The sequence below is a fragment of the Anabrus simplex genome, chromosome 1 (assembly GCF_040414725.1).
Source record: "Anabrus simplex isolate iqAnaSimp1 chromosome 1, ASM4041472v1, whole genome shotgun sequence".
Classification (NCBI taxonomy): Eukaryota; Metazoa; Arthropoda; class Insecta; order Orthoptera; family Tettigoniidae; genus Anabrus; species Anabrus simplex.
In genome coordinates, this window is record NC_090265.1 from 483,440,572 (window position 1) to 483,463,507 (window position 22,936).

Consider the following 22,936-nt stretch of genomic DNA (forward strand, 5'->3'; position numbering starts at 1 on the left):
CTAAGGTTATATGTAACCGGCTTTCAGCAGTTACACGATACACAGCTAAGTAAAGAGGAAAATAAATCAAATTACACGGTACATAAAAACCTTAACACACAACAAACATGGGATGGACTACGCCAATACGCACAAATAAATATCAGGTTGGGCAACTTGACGACTATCATAAGGAATGTGGAACGGGTCTGGACAAACCTACCAGGGCCATAGAGATACAAAGGTTGCGGGTTTCCAGAAAAATCAACGGTGATCTTTGATTCAAGATATTATTTTCGAGAATAAACATTACAAGGTAAATTCTGAACAAAATTCATCTATCCACACCATCCATTTACACAATTTACAAAATATAAATTAGATGTACTTGCCAAGAGCTTTGCTATTAGGTCGAGACGTTAACTAAATACATCTTAGCATAATTCAAGTTCTACAATACACATTTCAAGATAAAAGGAAACACAAGGTATCAAACAATATTAAATAAAAGTTAACGTGCTTTCTAAGACATTTGAGAAATTGAGTGGCGTGTCTCGGCGAGAAGGGCAATCTCTTATGTGAAAATACAAGCGAATATTAAATGTAAATAAAGCGGAACTGGAATCAAGAGTGCTTATCCTAAGGTAGCCCATCTCGGGAGCGAGGAGTTGCCAACGTGCGTCTTATCACAGAACTGACGAGAGAACGAAAGGCCACGAAATCCTGCCTCGCTCACTTAAAAAGGGAAGTCTGGCCTTGGTGTGATTACTGAGTGACCAATCACAGCACAGGAGTTAGCCTATCACCACCCAGATCCGCCAATTATAACCCTTTATCCAGTTGCGATGTTTTGACTATGTTCCAGAACATATCCAGACACTAATCGCGAACTTTCCATCTTCCAGAATTAGTAAGGACATATTTCTAGAATCAACAGGGGCCAACACGCCCTGTTCCTCAGGTCCTACCCAATATCACAGAACAATCTAGTGGTTACTTAAGTAGATGAAGGGAATGCAAATAAAATATCCTGCAATAATATTTTACACCATACAGGTTAGGTAGCTAAATGGAATACGAATAAAATTTTCTACCACAACATTCCACATCATACAGTAAACATTCCTTAAAAAGATTTACAAATAAAATATTCTACAACAACATTCCACATCACACAGTAAATTTTCCTTAAAAATGGACTCCGCATAGGTCTCAGTATTACCCATTTTACAGACTAAAAATCAGACGGTTCAACTTCATTAAAGCTTATGTATATCAGCCCATGTCAGAACACAACTAAGCCAACAGTATACAGATACTAGTTGAACCACACCAAAGGACAACAAAAACATTGAAACAAAAAAGCCTCCAGATCAAGATTGTTTTAACGATCAACATTTCACAGTTTTCTAAACTTTCATCATGCGTTTAAAAAACAACTTTCCTATTTCCTATGTTTTAAATTCATCATACATATCTTACTGAGGATGACCTAATGCCGGGTCGAAATATGTCTATTTATGTGTGAAGTTTCGTCCTAATTGGATGTAAAATATACAGTATTAACTAGAAGGATTAAAATAGTTTTTCTACAATTTTGTAAGAAGTAATAGTTAAATCAAAAGACTGAGTCAGCTGCTAAAGTAAAGAAATAAAAACCATGTATACTGCCGCAGCAAGGATTGAACCTTCGACCTCAAGTTTCAGAGCAATTTTTCTACCAAGGAGCCTACTGGACACTTGGCACAAAGTCATACATATATTACTAGTGTCACTGTCTCCCTCTCAAACTGGAAATTTCTTTGTCTATTTTCAATGAGATGTGATGATCCAGTTAGCAATTCATTGTGATGATAGACCTTCATATTTTACTCACCAGGTTATGAACATAATAATGAGATATGATAACAGTTGACCTATCTGCAGTGAATACTAGTCCCTCTGTTAGTGCTAATATGTAAACATGCACAGTGTTTACTATCTGGGATGTTGAGAATTCATGTGTGCCATTACTTATTTCTATTCTTGTATTATCGGCACTCTTTTTCTGGAAAGATTTGTGTATGGGGCTGAGGAGTAAGAAGAGAGCTCTCCCGGTTCTGGTAGCGCTACCAACTGAATGAAAATGAAATCTGAATTGAATCGAGAATATGATCGATCGATATGAAGTTTCTGAACCATTATTATCTTAAGCCAACAACTGTGTCACACACACATTATATAACATTTCTCAATACGAAACTTGTTCCTAGCACGAATTCTATAGTTTGGCTTTGCTGTGTAAACTACTAGTACGTAAAGTGTATGCCAGATGTCGCACAGCGATGCATAAGCGATTCATAGTTTGTGTTTCAAAGGTTGCCAGTATGAATCTCGAAGATTGTCGAGGTCGACCGATTCAGCACTAGGGTGTAAATCTATTCAGAAAGAGTGTGCCGATAATACATCTCTCCATATGGTTCTGTAATTAGTCAGGTGTACAGATTAGTCATTCTCTAACAGCATACCATGAAATTCAGTGTTGTACAGTAAAACAGTTCTTGTTTCTTAAGGCCAGTGCCCATCAATATAAACCTACATTCTTGGACTACTACCTGGAAATTGGGGATATTGTGTGTTTGGATTGACTGACAAATTTCCCTGATGCCAAACCAATCAAGTGTGCTTAAAATGATCTTATGCATGTAGTAACCCAATTACTTCAGGTTCAATGGTCCCACGCACTTGCTTAGAAATCAGATTTAAATCGCCCTCAACTCGAGCAAGCCACCTGGTCCGAACAACTGTGCACCACTATGAAATAAATGCCATAAAGATTTCATGGTCAGTTGTCAGTGATACATTCAAAATAATTGTATTTAAACAATAATGATGTCAGAATGAAGATTCTTTTAGGTAAATCTCAAAACATTCAGGTACATGTAGAGGCACTTCACACTTTTTGGGATCTCAATACATTTATCTTTGCTCCAATATAATTGGATGCAAGGCTTATGAACCTGGAATATCAGAATGCAGAGGGCAAAATAGGCCTCAATTTCATCCTCATTAGTGTCAAACCACTTGCTATCATATTTTCTTTCTTGTCTGGGTCCAATAATTGTTCCATAGCATAAATATTTTTTCCCCATGCAATGTGGGAAAACGACGGGCCCATAAAATCAAAAAATACAGAGAACTCTGGTACAGAATTATCTAAATAATTTTTCTCTCAGTTCTCCTGACACCCCTGGAGAGCCAGTAAAGTGATTACTAACCCACACCTAGCCACTATGTCTTGCTTTCGCATGCAGGGCTTAATGTACGATTTCACTGTTTTTTGTATCAGATGAACTCTGAATCTCTTCATCAGCATTAACATAATTGCCATCACTCTCCTCCAAATCACTGTCTAAAACACTTTCAATTAACTCAGCTCATAGTTAAGGTACAGCACTAACTTACATTATACAAAATGCATATGAGTGTAAATGTGTGTAATTAATTATGTACTGGTAGAGAGAAAACACAGCATATAAGTGAGGTACCACACATTTTGAGAACTGTAAATAAAATTGATTTACTACACCTAAAGGTTGGTAATGCAGAAATGGTAACACATGAATGGGAATTGTATCCATAAGATCTAATCATTTTTGGGCAAAGTTAACTTACTAGACCTGTGCTAATAGTTGTGTAAACAAAAGAAAGAGAACTCCTTTTGAAGAAGATAATAAGATTCACTATATTCAGTTTACATCATCAACTGTCCATCTCCATGGCTGAATGGTCAGTGTCTTGACTATTGATCCTTGATTCGATTCCTGGCCAGGAAGAGGGATTTTGATCTTAAGTGGTTGATTCCCTAGGCTCAGGAACAGGATAATTTGTGCTCCCCTAAAATTCCTGCAACTCATATACCACACGCATCACTATCCTACACCACACCCACATGCATACCTATATACATCTTCATTATAGACAATTATGCCTTTCAGCGTTCAGTCTACAAGCTTCTGTGAATTTATTGAACGCTGCCAAAATCTTCTATTTGTTACTAGTTCTGTGGCTTCGTTTAGTTCTATACCTTTTATCTTTAAATCATTAGAAACTGAGTCTAACCATCCTACCTCTACTTTTCTTATCCTCCATAAGAGAGTCCATTATTCTCCTAGATAACCTATCCTTTCATTTGCTTCACATGATCCCACCACCAAAGCCGTCTTATGCAAACAGTTTCATCCATCGAGTTCATTCCTACCTTATCCTTCATTTCCTCATTTCGAGTACCCTATTGCCATTGTTCCCATCTGTTTGTACCAGCAATTATTCTCGCTACTTTCATGTCTGTTACTTCTAACATATGATTAAGATATCCTGAGTACACACAGCTTTCACTCCTGTAAAGCAAAGTTGGTCTGAAAACAGATCTATGTAAAGATAGTTTCATCTGGGAGCTGACTTCCTTCTTACAGAGTACGGTACTGCTGATCGCAACTGTGAGCTCACTGCATTGGCTTTACTGCACCTTGATTCAATCTCTCACACACACACATCCTAAATAATTGAAATTATCTACCTCTTCCAGCTTTGTATCCCCAATCTGACATTCAATTCAATCAATTTAGTCTTGGAAAGGCTAATTATCATACCATAGTCCTTGCACCTATTTTCAAATTCCAAGGTATTAGACTGCAGGCTTCTGGCACAATCTGCCATTAACACCAAGTTATCAACATAGACCAGACTGCTTACTACATTTCCACCTACCTGAATCCCTCCCTGCCATTTTATAGCTTTCAGCAGATGATCCATGTAAACTATGAACAACAAAGGTGAAAGATTGAAGCCTTGTCTAATCCCTATAATTACCTTGAACCAAGAACTCATTCCACCATCAATTCTCACTGCAGCCCAATTGTCAACATAAATGCCTTTGATGAATTTTAATAATCTACCCTTGATCCCATAGTCACCCAGTACGTCAAACATCTTTTCCCTCGGTACACTGTCATATGCATTCTCTAAATCCATGAAACATAAACATACTTGTCTATTTCTCTTGTAACATTTTCCAATTACCTGGCACATATTGAAAATCTGATCCTGACGGCCCCTCTGTGGTCGGAAACCACACTGGTTTTCATCCAACTTCCTCTCAAACCACTGCTCGCCCCCTCCATTCCAAGATGCCAGTGAACACTTTGCCTGGTATACTGATCAATGAGATACCTCGATAGTTGTTGGAATCCTTCCTGTTCTCTTGCTTATAGATAGGTGCAATTACTGCTTATGTCCAATCAGAAGGTATCTTACTAATAGTCCATGCTAATCTTATTACTCTATGAAGCTATTTCATCCCTGCCTTCCCTCTATATTTCACCATTTTAGGTCTAATTTCATCTATTCCTACTGCTTTATGACAATGGAGTTTATTTACCATCCTTTCCACTTCATCAAGTGTAATTTCATCAACATTGTTGTTTTCCTCCCCATGAGCTCGGTTGTTTGCAACATCAACAGGACGATTTCCTTTTACGTTGAGAAGATTTCAAATTATTCCTTTCACCTGTCCAATGATTCCCTGGGATCTATTATGAGTTCAACTGAATTACCCAAAACACTATTCATTTTTTATCCCTCCCTTCCTAAGATTCTTTATTACTATCCAGAAAGGTTTCTGTGCTGCTTGACCTAGCATTTCTAGGTTATTACCAAAATCTTCCCACGACTTCTCTTTGGATTCAACAACTATTTGTTTTGCTCTGTTTCTTTCATATATGTATAATTTCCTGTTTGGAGCTATTTCTGATATGCCTTCTTTTTATGTTTACAAGCTGATCTCACTTCATCATTCCACCAATATGTTCACTTTTTCCCATCTTTACACACAGCTGTTCCTAGGCATTCCTTCGCTGTTTCTACTACAGCATCCCTATATGCCACCCATCCCCATTCTCTTTCTATATCCTGAACCTGCTTACTGTCCATTGTTTGGAACTTTTCACTAATCATATCCATGTACTTCTGTTTAATTTCCTCATCTTGGAGATTTTCTACCCTTATTCAGCTGCAGATAGATTTCACTTTCTCTATCCTAGGTCTAGAGATACCTAGTTCACTACAGATCAGATAGTGGTCTTTTTCATTGAAAAATCCTTTGAAAACCCACACATTCCTAACAGATTTCCTGAATTCAAAGTAGGTTGTGATATAGTCTATTGTGGATCTGGTGCCCTGCCCTCCCATGTGTAGCAGTGAATAGTCTCATGCTTGTAGAATGTATTTGCCACTGCTAATCCCATACTAGCACAGAAGTCCAGCCAATGCTTTCCATTCCTATTAGCTTCCATATCTTCCCCACATTTACCAATCACCCTTTCATATCCTTCAGTTCTGTTTTCAACTCTTACATTGAAATTTCCCATTAGCACTATCCTATCCTTACTGTTTACTTTGACTACGATGTTGCTCAATGCTTCATAAAACTTGTCAACTTCATCTTCATCTGCAACCTCACATGGTGAATACACTGAGACAATTCTCATCCAAATTCTTCCAACTGCCCAATCTACCCACATCATTTGCTTATTTACTTGCCTAACAGAAACTATATTGCGTGCAATAGTATTCCTGATGAACAGTCCTATGCCAGACTCTGGCCTTCCCTTTTTAACACCCGTCAAGTACACTTTATAATCTCCTGTCTCTTTCTCGTTATCTCCTCTTACCCCAATGTCATTAACTCCGAACACATCCAGACACATCCTCTTTGCTGACTCAGCCAGTTCTACATTCTTTCTTCCATAAGCCCCATTAATATTGATAGTTCCCCATCGAATTCCATTTCATTCATCAATTTGTTTCCAAAGAGTCCCTCTCCTGTCAAATGAGAGTGTGACTCCATTACTCCCATAGGTTCAAGGCTTCCTTAAAATGTTCTGAGCGTGCTTGGTGAAAATTCAGTGAAGCAGTGAAACAGGATCCCACATAGTCCAAGTGAGGATCTCTCCTCTAACAGGTTAGGGACCAGCAGTGAATTGTATAGTCCTAGTCGCTTGAGCACAAGGATGGCCATGACTCAGAATATGTCCGAGATGCCCACTCCCATTGCATAGCAACTGGTATCTCGACTCTCAGGATCATGTAACGAGCACTCACCTACTTGACTTTGTATGGCCACTGTTTTCCCGCACATCGCTGGACTTTCTCAACACGCCACAATGTTATTGAATTGTAACGAGCACTTATCTACTTGACCCGCTGCTGCTTCGTATATCGCCCGACTAGCTCAAACCGCCGCTATGTACAGAACTACCACTGGCTTACGTCACCCACCATGCCACTATGTGTTGTTTCTTGAAGACCTGTGTGCTTCACGAACCTTCTCTCACCCTATAAATTCTTCCCCTGACCGCTTGGTCTTCAGTCCAACACTGACATTGAGTGAGGTTGGAGGGTCGTCCTACAAGTTCCCAGTAGTTTGCTGGGAAACTCTAATTCTCTCTCCAATATTGGGTGAGCAACAGAGTGTTTTATTATGATTATTATTTTTATTATTTGCCCAAAGGACTTTATTATGCGGGTGTAACTTTAACTTTGTGATCATGGGCAGTTTAAGTTGTATACGAGTATTTTAACTTCAGTATCTTTTAACACAAAATAATGGCACTAAGATGATGCATTGAGTGGTGAGGCTTGAATCATCAAATGTGGGCCTGGACTTTAGTAAGTGAACTTTGAATAAACTCTGGCACTCCACATTGTTGCTTGGGCGACTCCCGGTGTTGTGATCCCGCCTCGTTCCCTCCTGAACTTCCGTGTTACACGCTTTCCCCTTTTACTCTGTTCAAATTGTATTCTCTCTCCTTGTTAGCCTGAGGCTTGGAAGTTCACAAGATCTTTTTTTTAATTGCCTTATGTAAATCTTTTGTAAATGGTCTAGGACTCTATTGTAATTATGTCATTTTCATTCATACATTGTTGTTGTTGTTGTTTTCAACACTGTGAATGGATTGCCTGTTGTTATATCTTAAAGTGTCACAGCTGAGTATTCAAACTTGTTACAAATTGGTGAACAGTGATACACATTCTGCCCGACGTACTCTAAGCGTAACAATCACTTACTAGGCCACTCAGCTGTTGCCCATGCTTCACGAACTAGGACGTGACTAAAATAACCCACACCAGGAGGCAAGGTGAGGTCGTTTTTAACTAACATGCAGTTTCCCGTAAATGGCAGATGCCACCCACCCTTGCTGGAGGGTCTGCCGTACTAGGCTAGATGTAGCCACACAAAATTATAATTGTTACTATATAATAAACCCATCAATCTTTTTCTTCTCCTTCCACCACTTTTCACACACCCTGGTGGGGTCACGGGTGTGAACTGTGTCACTGTTTTATGGCTGGATGCACTTTCTGATGCCAACACTATGTGCGGATGTTTTCATTATCACATGTTTCTGTGGTGATTATGTTGTGAAAACCATAATAAGGTACAAATTCTCAGTCTCTAAGTCAGAGGAATTACCCAGACACAGTTAAAGTCCCCAACATAGCTGGGAATCCCATCTGGGGCACTGTGAATCAAAGGCCTCAACACTGATCATTCAGCCAAGCAGACAGACATTATAAACCCATCATTAAGAAATGATAAACATTTGCAGATCACAACTAAAAAAAGATTCTACCACTTTATAATATCAAACAACACTACACTACACTGCTTGGTAGCAACACATCAGTATTGTCATATCCTTGTTACTCAAACCTGTGGTTGAACCTACTAACCACTTCATCATAATTGAAAAATTTAATCTTAAACGGTAAATTCCCTTGGCTTATGAACAGGATATATATGTGCTGTCCCCAACATTCCTGCAACTCACACACCACACATAATAAGATGTGATCTATTTAGCAGTCATTGTGATGATAGACACCTTTGTATTTTACATTCCCGCAGCTTAAGAGAGAAGTTATTCTCACTTTTCCAAAATACCACTAATGTGTGCCATAAATGCAGCCTTTCCAGAACCAATACTTTTATAAAAGAAAACTAAAAAATATATACTTCAGAGATAACTATACAGTAGATCTTTTTCTTTACAGCACTAAAAACTAGAAAGCATCTTGAATTGAGTCTAGCAGAATTAGAAGTACAACAAACAGAGTCTGCAAAGAAACTGGAAGAACTTGAAAGCACCAAGACAAATGAAATTCATTTTACAGTCCAACAGGTAAGTTCCATATACTTCTCGCACTCTGAATAATGAGTATTATCCTATAAATAAGACATTGAAAGCTTGAAGAAAAAAGGAACCAACAAGAAGACTTTGTTATTTCCGAAGTACTACACATATGCAGTTGCAATATTATGGGTTTAACTCTCCTCATCCTCCTGAGTAGATAAGCCCAAACATAAAATGTGCAAACAACATCAACAACAACATCATCAACAACAAGAACAACAACAGGACTGTGCATACCTACACTTTCCACATGCATCCTTTTCTTGTAAATCTTAAACATCATTAATGTATAATATTATTTTTTCAGCCTCACCATCTACCACACAGCTGTTTAGTGTATCTTACTTTAGGGCCATGAACTGGTATTTTCATTAAATAATTCTAAAAATTGCAGAAATGTTATCTTCTTCTTCTTCTTCTTCTTCTTCCATCACTTTTCCAACAAGCTCACAAGGTCACAAATGTGAACTGTGTTGCACATGTGGAATTTGGCCCTGTTTTACAGCCAAACTGTCTTCCTGACACCAATCCTGTGATGAGGGATATGTTCACTGGTGTGTGTTTCTGTGGTGGTTGGTAGTATGGTGTGTTGTGTGTATACAAAGAGGTGTGTATTGCAACAAACACAAACCTCCAATCCTGAAGTTAGGGGAATTAACCAAACATGGCTAAAATATCTGACACAGCTGGGAATTAAACCAGGACCTTTTGAACTGAAGGCCTTAACACTGACAATTCAGCCAAGGAACCAGACAGTTATTACCAGAATCAAAAAGGAGATAGTAATTATGATGTGCAAATTAATAACTTTTTATTTTTTAAATTAAACTATGTATTGTATGGGGAACTACATTTATTCATCACTGTTACTTACTTTTATTAATACATAACGTACTTGCATGGCTTGCGTTCGTCGCGTAAAGTAAATTGTGTAATTTTTTATAATGTAAATTTGCTGAATCCAAATTTTCAATTTTCATTAATGTAAAATGAAATGATAAAACAAGAATTGTTAATACTTTTAGTAATATCCCTTGCACTGTGGAACTAGAAGCTAACAATCCAGAATTGAAGGAATATGCTAGTCTCAAAATCATAGTCAGTCTTTCAGATCTGCAGGCTAGAAGAATTCATGCAGACAAGAATAATCTGTATAAGTACTTCAAAAGTCATATGTAGATGTGCCTCTCTTTGTTAATAATTTTCCACAAATTTTAGTTGCAATATTTCAAAACAACAACAGAATTGCACATATCTCTAGTTGCAATCAATTTGTTGAATCTGAAACTCCTAATGGTTAACTGCTTCTGGCTACTTTATATGTGGTGTGTGTAAAATCTATATGATAAATGTGTGTGACTGTAATTGTCCATATGGGGGTATGTTTTTGTAATTAACTGAAAAAAGGAGTGTGAAACAACCAAGTGTAGCCTATATATTTGGTACCATGTTGGAATATGGCCTTCAGAAAAGGGTTTTGCAAGTTTGTGGCAAGCTGTTAGTTCAAGGTTTTCAGGCCTATCACCCTTTGCTCATCACCCATGTTCAGCTTCATATGGTACACGTAAAATAGCTGCCTGAACAACTGGATACACTATTTGCTTTTTGTTTTTAGAACTGTACCTCCTCACATCACATGAACAGAAATAGCAGTCATTACTATTGTTCAACTGCTCTCTCTAGAAATGAAATGTACACGAAATAATCTTTCCACTCACCTTGGAGAGAACAGATTGTGTTGGTTTGTTTAGTAATTGGGACAGAGGGCAGGTGCATGTTAAAACACTTGATGCACAAAGCCATCCTTCCTGAGTCCTCTATGTGCTATTCAAGTTACTACAGCCCTCATATCTATGAAGTGTATAATTATTGCCAGCTTAGGAAAATATTCAAGTTACCAGCTAGACTCCATGATGTTTAATATGATTGTACGATGTCATTAGTTTTAAAATACTGATTTAAAGAACTAAGAATTTTTCTCTCTTCTTTACATTTGAGTAAAAATCTATCAAAATAATACTGTGATGATGCAGGTCAAGATTGCAGTGGACCCAGAGAGGGGGTAACAATATCAGTGGAGTGGTAACAATGTGAGCACCAGTGATGAGCAAAACAATAACACCAGTGAATTGTAGGAGTTTATGATAAGAAAGCTGCTTAGAAGAAGCTGGAAACTGTTTTAACAATCCAGAATGATCAGTCTGGCCTGTATAAAGATCAGAGCCAGTAAATGCTAGTCTGTCTGGAGACAAGTCTTGAGCGAGTCGTGGTGAGTGAATGCATGCAGTTACAAGATGGTTGCAAGTCTGTGACAAGTGATTACAGCAAGGAGTTGTACTCAGATGGCCACGATGAGCTCAGTGCAGGTTGTTAGTTGTAAAGTTAATTGTTCTGGAACGACACCGTGCTGTGAAGGCTTTGTTGGAGATTAGAAGTTTGACGCACTACTGGACTGTGTGTTATGATCGTGTGTTATGATTTCTGTAACATCTGATGGCCTAGCAAACATTAATTTTTGAAAAAGAGATGAAGTCTCTCACAGTGCATTGGCACTGCCGGTGGCTCTTAAGTAGCCTACACAGTGGCCTCCAAAGTATGCACTAGCCATCCATGGTAGGTGTGCTAGTTACCAATTGATGAGCCCAAATTGGCACACTGCGGCAAAATGAGGATTGAGTTAACTGGAAAATTTATATTGGTATTGTAAAAAACTGTGTCAAATGGAAACCTCAGATGCAAGTGAACCAGTAAATAACTGTAAATAATAGTTTAATAAATTTAGTGGATAGTAAAAAACACTACCTTTTTGAGTAGTGATATTAGTTTAAACACATTGAACACGGTGCCCAAGCAGCAACTGGCCTTGGTTTTCTTAACTAATAAATTTTCACATGCTGGAAATACATCTCTGTCTCTTCTGGTAAACATGAATGACAGCATTATAGTTCCTTATGCTGCTAATAGATCAGACAACTACCCTTGCCGGATAGAATATGAATGCTTGTTTTGAAGAGTAGCAAACATGTGACCCGTGCACTTTGTTTTCCTGCTTATTCCTACAATGGCGTCACAGTGTCTTTCATTGAGCAATGGTGAAATAGAAACCCTGATAAACTGGAATTCAGGATCTGAACTGGATGACAGCAATGATAATAGATGATCTCTACTTTTTGTCAGTAACTCAGGTATAGTTACATACCCAATTTTGATGAAGATAGCAATACGCCTTTCTGTTTACCCAAATGTTTCGAACTTTATCATATGAACTTAATTGGGACTGTAGGAAAAGGATTACTTTTACCAACCACATTTTGGAGCCACAGCATTCGTTATAAACAGGTCAGATAACTCGTCTCAGCTTTATCCTTGGCTTTGACAAAATGAAAGTGACTGAGGTATGAGTGATGCTAGTAATGCCATTCCTTCTGCAGCCAGTCCCTGTTATGAATGGTGTGAAAATATTGCTCATAGGGTCAGTTGGTGCATGCATTTCAGTGGGCTTGGCAGACTGATATGTAATATCAACTTCTGGCTCGGTGAGGAAAGCAACGGGAAACTAACTCACTCCTCATTTCCCTAGTATGCCTCTTCAGTGATGCCTAGGCCATCTATGACAGCTGATGGCGGAACTGTTGAGGATCCAACCAGCCTACGGGCTGAGGACTAAACATACATACATCTTTCATGAACATTTAATATCAGTACAAAATAACTGATTCATTCATTATGTAGTTTATAACATTTCTTTCCATACAATATTCAATATGCTTCGACCATTCAGGCGTATCTGAATCTTAACATTTTCAAATGATCTTGCTTGAGATAGTGCAACATACAATTGGCCGTGACTGAATCCTGGTTTGGGTAAGTACACACCCACTTTATCAAGAGGTTGTCCTGCACTTTATTACTGGTAATGGTCATACAGAAGGTTAGTCGACTTGATACCTTCCTGTCTATGCATACGTTGATCATTTTTATAAGCAGCATGGAAGTTATTAGGAAAGTTCTGCCATCTGTTGAGTATATTAAGAAGCTGGGGAAGTTCAGAGAATCAAAGAGTGTATAGCACAGAATAATATTCTTCCATGATCAGAGGAAGTGTATACTCTTCCTAACATAACTAACACATTACTAAGGGTGAAAATCACATAATAAGATCAGAGTATTAATGAAAGTGTTAATCGCTTTGCAACCTACTAAGTACAGAATTTATTGTGGGTTAAGGTAAGCCTTCGCTTGCATTTATTGGAGTGATCCTTCAATGAATTGATTTTATGATTATTCAAAGTTGGCTGAACTTGGAGATCTATCAATGTCTCATGATTCAGCGGCAGGTAATTCTGGGGAAAATAAAAAAGAAATGAAGCAAATCAGTCCAGCAGAATAGACTGGCAGATTTGCCAAAGCTGTTTTTTGTAGACTCTTTTAATATATAGATGTAACAATTTTGGATGTGAATATGAAAATAATTAATTACATGCTACCTTTGAAATAAATGGTTGCCCCCCTTTCATATTTCATTGTTGAATATAAAGGACCAAACAAGTCTTGTGCTGAGACAGATAATTATAGTTTAGGATAAAAAAAGAGTAATTAGTTTAACTCAAAAAGTTTTAAAGTTATAAAGCATCAAAATGTGGCTAAAATGCTCAGTACACAGCAGTTACAGAAATACATTACAAATATGCCAGTGTTCAATGTGTTAAGGACTGTGACAACCCACCATAATTCCATTTGATTCTGAATAAGTACATTTAGGTATGAGCAACCTTACGATAGTTCTGAGTAATTGTATACAACAGAATATGTGAATGGAATAATGGAACAGGTATATCTCTGTAATTGCACAAGCAGTCTTAAAAATAAGCTAACCCTATTGATCAGTGGTAAAGTGTTGACCACTGGATTCTAAGATCACAGGTCAAACCTAGCAGAGGTAATCCAAATTTTTAATGGAAAAAGAAATCTATTCAGCATTCCATATAGTATGATATTGACATGTGAGAAATCTCTGGTGCCACATTTAGTGTTTACCAGAAAAATTAATTTTGAAAATTTAGCAATGATAGAGTAAAACAAAACACTGATTTTGACACATGTACAGCCTAAATGCCATCAAATCAAAATACCTGCACATAGTAGCAGAGATCATTATTACAATCATAATGCATGGCAGCAGCTCTATAACTATTATTTTCTTTTACAGTATGAAAAGAAAGTTAGCAATTTAGAAATGGCACTCAAGGAAGCTAGAGCTGAAAAGCATCAGTTAGCAGAACACGCATCAGCTAATATTGCTATCTACAAGAGGGTATGTACATTTTAATTATACTTATGCAAAACATTTTTGCTTCAGCAACATTCTGGCAGTGAAAGGTATTATAGTGAGTGGAATTGGTTCAAGATGAATATATTTTGGTTGTTAGAACAGAAAGTAGATCGATGATGGTAATATACATGGGTTGATTTTTTAATAGTGGCAACTATTTTTTTTATTTAGATAGCATATTTACACCACATTAGGCATTTTACAGGCCTTCAAAGTAATCACTGTTGTGTATCATTCACTCTTAGTGAAGTGGAAGGCGTTGGATGCCAGTGAGAGAGCCTGATCTCTGGAAGTCGCAGATGGAGCGGTTGGTGGCCTGGAGAATGTCATCCATTGTGCGGAAGGGACCCCTCGAGGAATGGTATGCTTTATGATAACACCATCCCAGTCGTAGGCAATGGTCAGCATGGCCTTCACATTGGTTCTGGTTGGCTGAACCATTACTTTTCGCGGTGACCCGTGATGACGCCACACGTTTGATTGGCGTTTCAGCTGCAGTTCATAAGCTCTGACCCAGATCTCGTCAATTGTGATTATCCACTATAAGAAGGCCTCACCTTCACGCTCATAGCGCTCCAAATGTGTACGAGCTACATCATATCAATCCATTTTTTACGTTCGGTCAAATCATGTGGAACCCATTTGGAGGCGATTTTCCTCATTCCCAGTCAATTTTTGAGGATTTGCAGCACAGTCCAAGGCACTAGCCCTGTATCGTTGGCCAATTCACAAATTGTGGTGTTCTGATCCGCCAGGACTAACACGTTCACATGCTGCATATCGTCATCACTTACTGCAGGATAACCATGCCATGGTCTGTTACATTTTGTTGTCCGTCTTTGAAGGCCTTAACCCACCATGCTACAGTACAAGCAATTATTCATAACACTGCCTTGCACTGTGACCTCTTGCGCATTCAGCTTTCAACCGGCTCCTCTGATCTTACTTCGAAATCATTACAGCTGTACTCCATGAGCGCGTGCTTAAAACTGCATTCTTCTTGTTGTCCCTGCACACTTGCATAGCATGTGGAGGACGAGTTCATTTACGCTCAGGGAGGTTGGGTATCCAAGCTACGTCAGGTATACATTATACTGCCTGGGTATTTTTCATGGCATTGTTACATCATAGTTATCAATATTAAAAAATCAACCCATGTAAAATCATACCAATAAGCTACATTATCATTATTTTAAGAATTTTAAAATGTATTAAGATGACATATGAACTACTGCACTTCAGTGGCAAATACACTAGAACGAAAGAAATAAACTACTACCTTTGACTAGTATTTTTACACATATTCAACAAAAACTTTCTCCTTAACCAGAAGCAGCCAATTTGCAGTAAAAAGACTGTCCCTCTCCATTTTACTCAATCTCTCCAGCACTCCTTATTTGCTCCATTCCATGCTTTCCTTGGCCTCTTTTTTCTTTAATTTGTAATCTACAGTTGGTCTTGGCATTCTTTTTTTGTTTTCACCTGTTTAACATACCCAAATCACCAGTTTCTTCCTTTTATCATTTAACTTTTGCAGCATTATTTTCCTCTGTTTGTCTTCATTTTTTCTGCCTGTATATGATTTTCATCCTTCTTTCTCAAAAATCGTGTTTGAGCTATGACAGTGTTCTGTCTTTCTAGCAGAAATTTTCTTCCATCGTTAGCCCTCTTGTATTTGAAGCCTAATTGTGCAGCACTCGTCACGCTGAAAGTACTACCATGTACAACGATCAACTTCATCATATGATCCATATTGATACAGTTTAAATTAAGAACTAGTGTTAGGTTTAATGGTCCACCCAATCAATACACTTCACTTTACAAGTGAAAACTATTTAATATTAAAATATATTAAACATACTTAACAGGTTTCATCTGAAGACTTCTTCGGCCATAACGTCTCGTAACAGATTACGATACTCATTGTTGCTGTCTAATAATTTTAAAAATGGAAGAACCCATGTCCTTTAAGAACTGAATGAGAATACACTAAAGACAATAAATAATATTTACAAAAACTGTCCATCACTTCTTGTAAAAAATTCTTCATTACTACATTTGAATGACATTTCTTGAAAATATGACATGCAGTGCTGGTAGCTGGTAGCTTCAGTGTACTGACTGAGGGAGATTTGAATTCTGGTCTCTGAATAGAAAATGGGACCATATCCACATCAGAATACTTAAAAGCTTTAATTCTTATGAAAATTCCTTTCAAAAATAAGCTATTTCTGATAGGAGGAATCTAATGCTTCTGAGATAGCCTGTCGTGTGGCAAAGATCTGCGGTGCATGACCACCATATTGATAGCTAAATTCTTATGACTATTCCTTTGAAAAGGCAAGGTCATTAAAGTTGGTGAAATTCCCTTTAGCTGGTTCACATCTGAGCCTCACTCTGTCATTCGATACTCGAGAATTGAGCTATCAACATGACGCTCCGTGGAGTGCATGGTATAGTCATCTGAAGCTTGAGTGGAAAAACTAAGCTGATGACGTTCTGCCTCCCGCTTCAGAGTGAGGAAATCACGATGGTAATTCCCGGAACCTGACACATCCGCGAAATGACGGGCTAGATGGTTAGTTATCGAGAGTGGTTTAGTGACGATACTACCTGCAATGGAAATTCCCGGTACAGAAGATAATCCTGGGTACCCAAAATACGTCGGTTTAGTCTACACTTGAGATGATGGAGTATGTGACATCATAGACGACACATATCTCTCCCACAAAGCTTTCTTACTTTGGCGAATAAGAACTTAGTGTGGAGTTTTTTTTTTATGTTACCAAGTTGGCCACAGTAGGCTGCCTACGATAGCGTTTATGAGTGCAACGGCATTGTCCGATAGCTGCTGCAATTTCTTGGTTCCACCAAGGAACGAGTTTTTGGCGAGGAGTCCCTGAGAAGGGCGGAATGGACTCCTCAGCAGCAGCAAGAATAACTTGTGTTATGTAAGTTATTTTGCCATCTATGGACCGCCTGGTCACGTCGTTAAAAGATAGCTAGTGATGTGAACTTTGGCCAATCAGCATGTTTAAGAATCCATTGAGGAGGAGCCTCGACAGATTTTTGTTTCAACAAAGTAAGAATAATGGGACAATGGTCACTGTCACATAGATCATCGTGTGTATTCCACCGAAACAGCAAAACCAACGTTCGGCTGCATAGGCTTACGTCTATGCGAGAGTATGTGCTGTAACATACACTGAAATGAGTTGGTTCACCCGTGTTCAAAACACATAAATCCAGCTCTGTTACTAATGTTTTGAACTCCCTTCCTCTGGGGCAAGGTGCTTCAGAGCCCCATATGGCGTGATGGGCATTAAAATCACCCAATAAGAGGAAGGGAGGTGGAAGCTGATCTATAAGATCAGTGACATCATAAATGTTAAGAGGCTGGCCTGGTGGAAAATAAACATTACACACTGTTGCTATGACAGGCAGCGGTACCCGCACCGCAACTGCTTCCAGTGGGGTTCTTAGAGGAACCTCGTCGCTATAAGTATCAGAACGAACAAAAATACCCAAGCCACCGGACGTCCAGTGAGCATAATATCCTTCTGTCGAGTATAGTCTGAAATTTCCCAAGACCGTATGATGACCTGGCCTGAGGTTTGTCTACTGAATACAGACTATACTCGTCCTAATGTGATGATGATAGTGATGATGATGATAATAATAATAATAATAATAATAATAATAATAATAATAATAATAATAATAATAATAATAATAATAATAATAACAACAACAATAATAACTGCAATCAGTCTTCAGAAATACCAGAGTGCCAGAATCTAGTAAGTCTAATCACATAGATTTTATCACATGGCAGCGAAATTAGCCTAGAGCCCTAGAACTCCGAAGTTTATTTTTGTAACATGAACTCCGAAGAGGAGGGTTCGTCGAACCCACTACATAAAATTATTCTAAGGAAAGAACATTAAAATTTTATGAAGACCTTATCCAATTAAAACAGAGTTTTTGATCACTAGAAAATGTTCCTCGTATGCAATTCAACTATTCTGCAATACTGAAAACTATGTTGTGGGAGTAATGGTCATATTTTGCAACAAGGTACATTGAAATTTATCTAAATCATCTGTTTCAAGGCAACTGACACATTTCACAAGTTTACCTGAGTGTACATTACATACTGTCTATTACACTGTGCACAATATTGCTTTGACTTACTCAAATTGTTGTACTTTTCCTTTCTGGTTTTAGCATCTCTCACGCAAACATAACACCATCCTTTCATTGTAGGGGGTTGATCTTAGTGGGGTCTTCAAGCTTTCATTTTACTGTCTAGGATAGATTCCAGTGACTGAATAATCTCCTTGGAAAGCCCTTTTGAATTTGTACTTCTGTTTTCTACTTGAGGTGTCACCATTTCCACTCCAGCTTGCAAAAGAAATGGCTTTCGCCTGTTATGTTTGTAAGATTGAAATATACGAACAATGTTGATGCTTAGAAAACAATGTAATTGTTGTACATGCGAGAAACATAACAACGCTATTAAAAATATGACAAGGACTTCCCAAGAGGGGGATTCATTGAACCCATACTAATATTTATCATTTATTTTATCAAGTGCACAATATGACATCTAAAATGATAATACTATGGACTTATAAACTAGTCAAGGGACAATTACTTGAAAGGAGGAGGATCTGTGAAAATTTTTAAGGAAAATATCATACATATATACATACATCATAATTATAGATCATTATGCCTTTCAGCATTCAGTCTGCAAGCCTCTATGAATTCACTAAATGTCACCACAATCCTATATTTGTAACGTGCTGTGGCCTCATTTTGTTCTATACCTCTTATCTTTAAATTGTTAGAAACGTAGTCTTAGTTTCCCTCTACTTCTCTTACCCTCCATTTTACGGTATCTGTATTATAAAACAAATAAGACATTTTGCCCTTTTGATACATCAACACGGTATTTAAGAAGTAACTTTAACCTCACGTCGTTGCGCAACAGAAGAACCATTATTTCTCTAAAAACGTTAAACAAAATTGTAAGAAATAAATTTAATTCCATAGGACTGCTCAATTTTATCTCCTTTCATGTTCCACGAGCTGGAGCTCGCATGAACACAGTATTTCAAGTTCCAAGATCTAGAACATCTCATCACTTGAACTCGCCATTTATTAAAATGCTACGATTTTATAACACATTTGCTGCAGGAATAGATTTATTTTCAGAATCACACACTGTCATTAATATACATTTAAAGGCCTGTGTTTCTAATTTATAAATTCAGACTCCTTTTCTATATAATAGGTGCTCTTTAACTTATTTATTAATATAGTCACTTACTACTTTATTTATACCTTTGTTGCAATTCTTGTATTTTTATAGTGTAGAAATAATCATTGTTGTACTCTGGATTGTCATTGTCTCTGTGTATGTGTTTTCCATTCATTCTTCTTCCTTGTCTTTATTATCTTCAGCATTATTATTGTGTATTTATCTTTACTTACATGTATGCATTATAAGTACTGTTGACTGTTGTGTTAAGAAGGTACTGTATTGGGCTTACTGCCTGTGTACTTTCAAAAAGTCAAATAAATAAATAAATAAATAAAAATAAATAAAAATAAATAAATAAATAAAAATAAATAAAAATAAATAAATAAATAAAAATAAAAATAAATAAATAAATAAATAAATAAATAAATAAATAAATAAATAAATAAATAAATAAATAAATAAATAAATAAATAAATAAATAAATAAATAAATAAATAAATAAATAAATAGTCCATTATTCTCCTAGGTAACCTATCCTCATCCATTTGCCTCACATGATCCCACCACTGAAGCTGGTTTATGTGTACAACTTCATTCATCAGGTTAATTCATAACTTAGCCTTTATCTCCTCATTCTGAGTTCCCTCCTGCCATTGTTCCCACCTGTTTATACCAACAATCATTCTCACTACTTTCATGTCTGTGATCATATCAGCAATATAAAGTTGTGGGTTTAACGAACACCTCTTAGGAGTCCTATGGTTAAATGTGAATCAAATGCTCCATGCTATCTTGAGCTCAAAGGCAAAAAACAATTGGTACGCAGTTGATCAGTGCTTGTTCTAATCTGTTTTTATCTTGCAAATGAACTAAAAGGAAAGTATAATCAACAATCTCAGAACTTTTATTTCATCTCCAAATTTCACAGTCTGTTCAATGTTAACACAAGGAATGGAAAATAGTCACTTCTATTTACTAATATTGTTTTTTTTTTTTCCTCTCTTTTCCATTTCTTGCTGTCCATACTGATTTCGTTTTATGGTATTCTGTTTCAGAGAGTAATGGAGCTTGAACACCAGGTATCTCAGCTTAATGAACTTGGAATACAATCTCCAAGACCATCAAGGCAGCCTCTCTTATACCATAAGCCCATAAACCCAGGAGGAGAACAGAGTTTCACAGACCTTAAAAATCCTTCTGCTTCAATTCAGAATTCAGCTCCTTCTGTACCCTATGATGTTTGCCTAACAGCAAGTGGAACTAATAGAGAACCCTTAACAGTTTACTTTCACAATGCAAACAAAAATAAAGTAGCATTCCCAGCTGTTAAAAAACGAAAACTTTTCAGTAACAGTGATAGTGGAGAATTGTTGTAAAATATATTTTCCATTTAACAAAGAACACTGAATATTTATTTCACTGTCTTTGTTCCTGTCAGACATTTACCATTCAACATCTATAACGAACATCCATATTCCTGTCAGGAATACCTTGTTTTTAGGTGTTTAGTGTACCTCTGTAGCCAAATGAGGAAGAATCAATAAAATGGTGATCAAAGAGTGCAGAAACTGAGTCTCATCCATAAGTGAGTGCATGCTACAGCTTGAGAAAATGGAGATGGCATTTTCAAGCCACTGCTACATTGAATTTCCCACGTCATCACTTTATATCATTTATCTTGATTTATTTGCTGGTAATTGACACTGAAACAGGACAGACTATATCTACAAGGTTAACTTCTCAGTTCAACCAATAATTAATTAATTTATTTATTTATGTGAAAGTACACATGTTTTATACCCAATTAAGTACCTTTTTAACATTAACTGTCAATCTATATATATGAAATCAAACATTAACAAAAAACATAATAAAAAAATGTATAGTAACATTAAACAGTACAAGAGAATTCCATTATAGCGAGAATTCATAACAGCGAAAAATTTACTCGCTATAGCGGATTGTCATTATATCCAATTTTTTATAAAAGTTTGGAGAAACCCCAAACACATTAAAATCAATGTGAAATGGCAATTAATTAGTTCAAAACTTGCGTTTTTGCTGATTTCCATACTACAGCTTACTTGTTAGTTAATTTTCTAATTCTGAGAAAATGTGAATGCATATGCTAAATTCCATTCTGAAAAATTGGATTAGAATCACTCCAGTGGCAAATGTTTCGGTTTTATTCTCCAAACAGCATCACCTAACCTAACTTAACCTTATATGCATCATGAAAACATATTACAAGCGACCATAGAGTAATGATAACCTTTTTGCTATAAATTTACATGGGAATAGACTTTACTAAATTTAACCAGACGTGAGAAAATACAGTGAAATCTCATCAATGTGCTCCTTACTAAGATGATTTTTCGCTTTGCACGTTGTACATATGAAGTCTCGATTCACTTTGTATTAAATCTAGGATATATACAAAACACCTCACTTATAGCATCACACAGTTTCACTGCCTTGTACGATCATATTTTTCCTAGTCCTGAAAATGTTCTTTATCATCCCTTGTGAAACAAACGTGATTTCCAACACAGATTAGGGCCGCAGCCACAGGAGGCAGGTCGGGAAAAGGCGTGAGAAATGGCAGGCAGGCAGGCAGGGAAAGGTTCTCATCCCCCCACCAAGGTGGTGGGTAGTCCAATCAGAAGGTAGCGCCTTTTCTCTGGCCAGAAGATTCGGCAGGTTTAGAGCTTTGAAGGAGTCAGGAAATGGGTTAGGGCAGTTTAATTCGGTGAAGGAGATGATGGAGCCTTGAATCGTGAACTTTACAGGGTGGGTTACACCTTCAGGAAGTACGCCATTAGCCTCAGGATAGTTAATTTTTGCTCTCCAGTTTTCATTAATATTGCTGAATAACCCACTAAGCCTGTTTGTGCTTATATTTTGCATTCCATTCAAGATTACAAGTTGTCCATTTCATGACCGTATCGATGAATATAATCAAGAAGTTAGTAAAATAACCACCTAATCGATACTTTATTATTGCCTCAGGCAAAATTGAATATAAATTAGCACTTACAGGACATGTTTCAACCACTTAGTGGTCCTCTTCAGTTGTATAAAGAAAGAATTGAGAAGAAAAACCATTAGGACAATAAGCACAAA

At 37.2% G+C, this 22,936-nt stretch overlaps 1 protein-coding gene across 1 annotated transcript in view; it reads left to right on the plus strand.

Annotated features, from left to right (window-relative positions):
- LOC136856984 (myosin-9) overlaps positions 1–21,379 on the plus strand; it is an 87,668-nt gene extending 66,289 nt beyond the window's left edge. The window contains exons 5-7 of the mRNA XM_067135306.2: positions 9,073–9,200; positions 14,422–14,526; positions 20,869–21,379. Coding sequence (XP_066991407.1) covers positions 9,073–9,200; positions 14,422–14,526; positions 20,869–21,189 — 554 coding nt within the window. The 3' untranslated portion in view covers positions 21,190–21,379. The remainder of the gene's footprint in view (positions 1–9,072; positions 9,201–14,421; positions 14,527–20,868) is intronic.
- Positions 21,380–22,936: the final 1,557 nt, after the last annotated feature.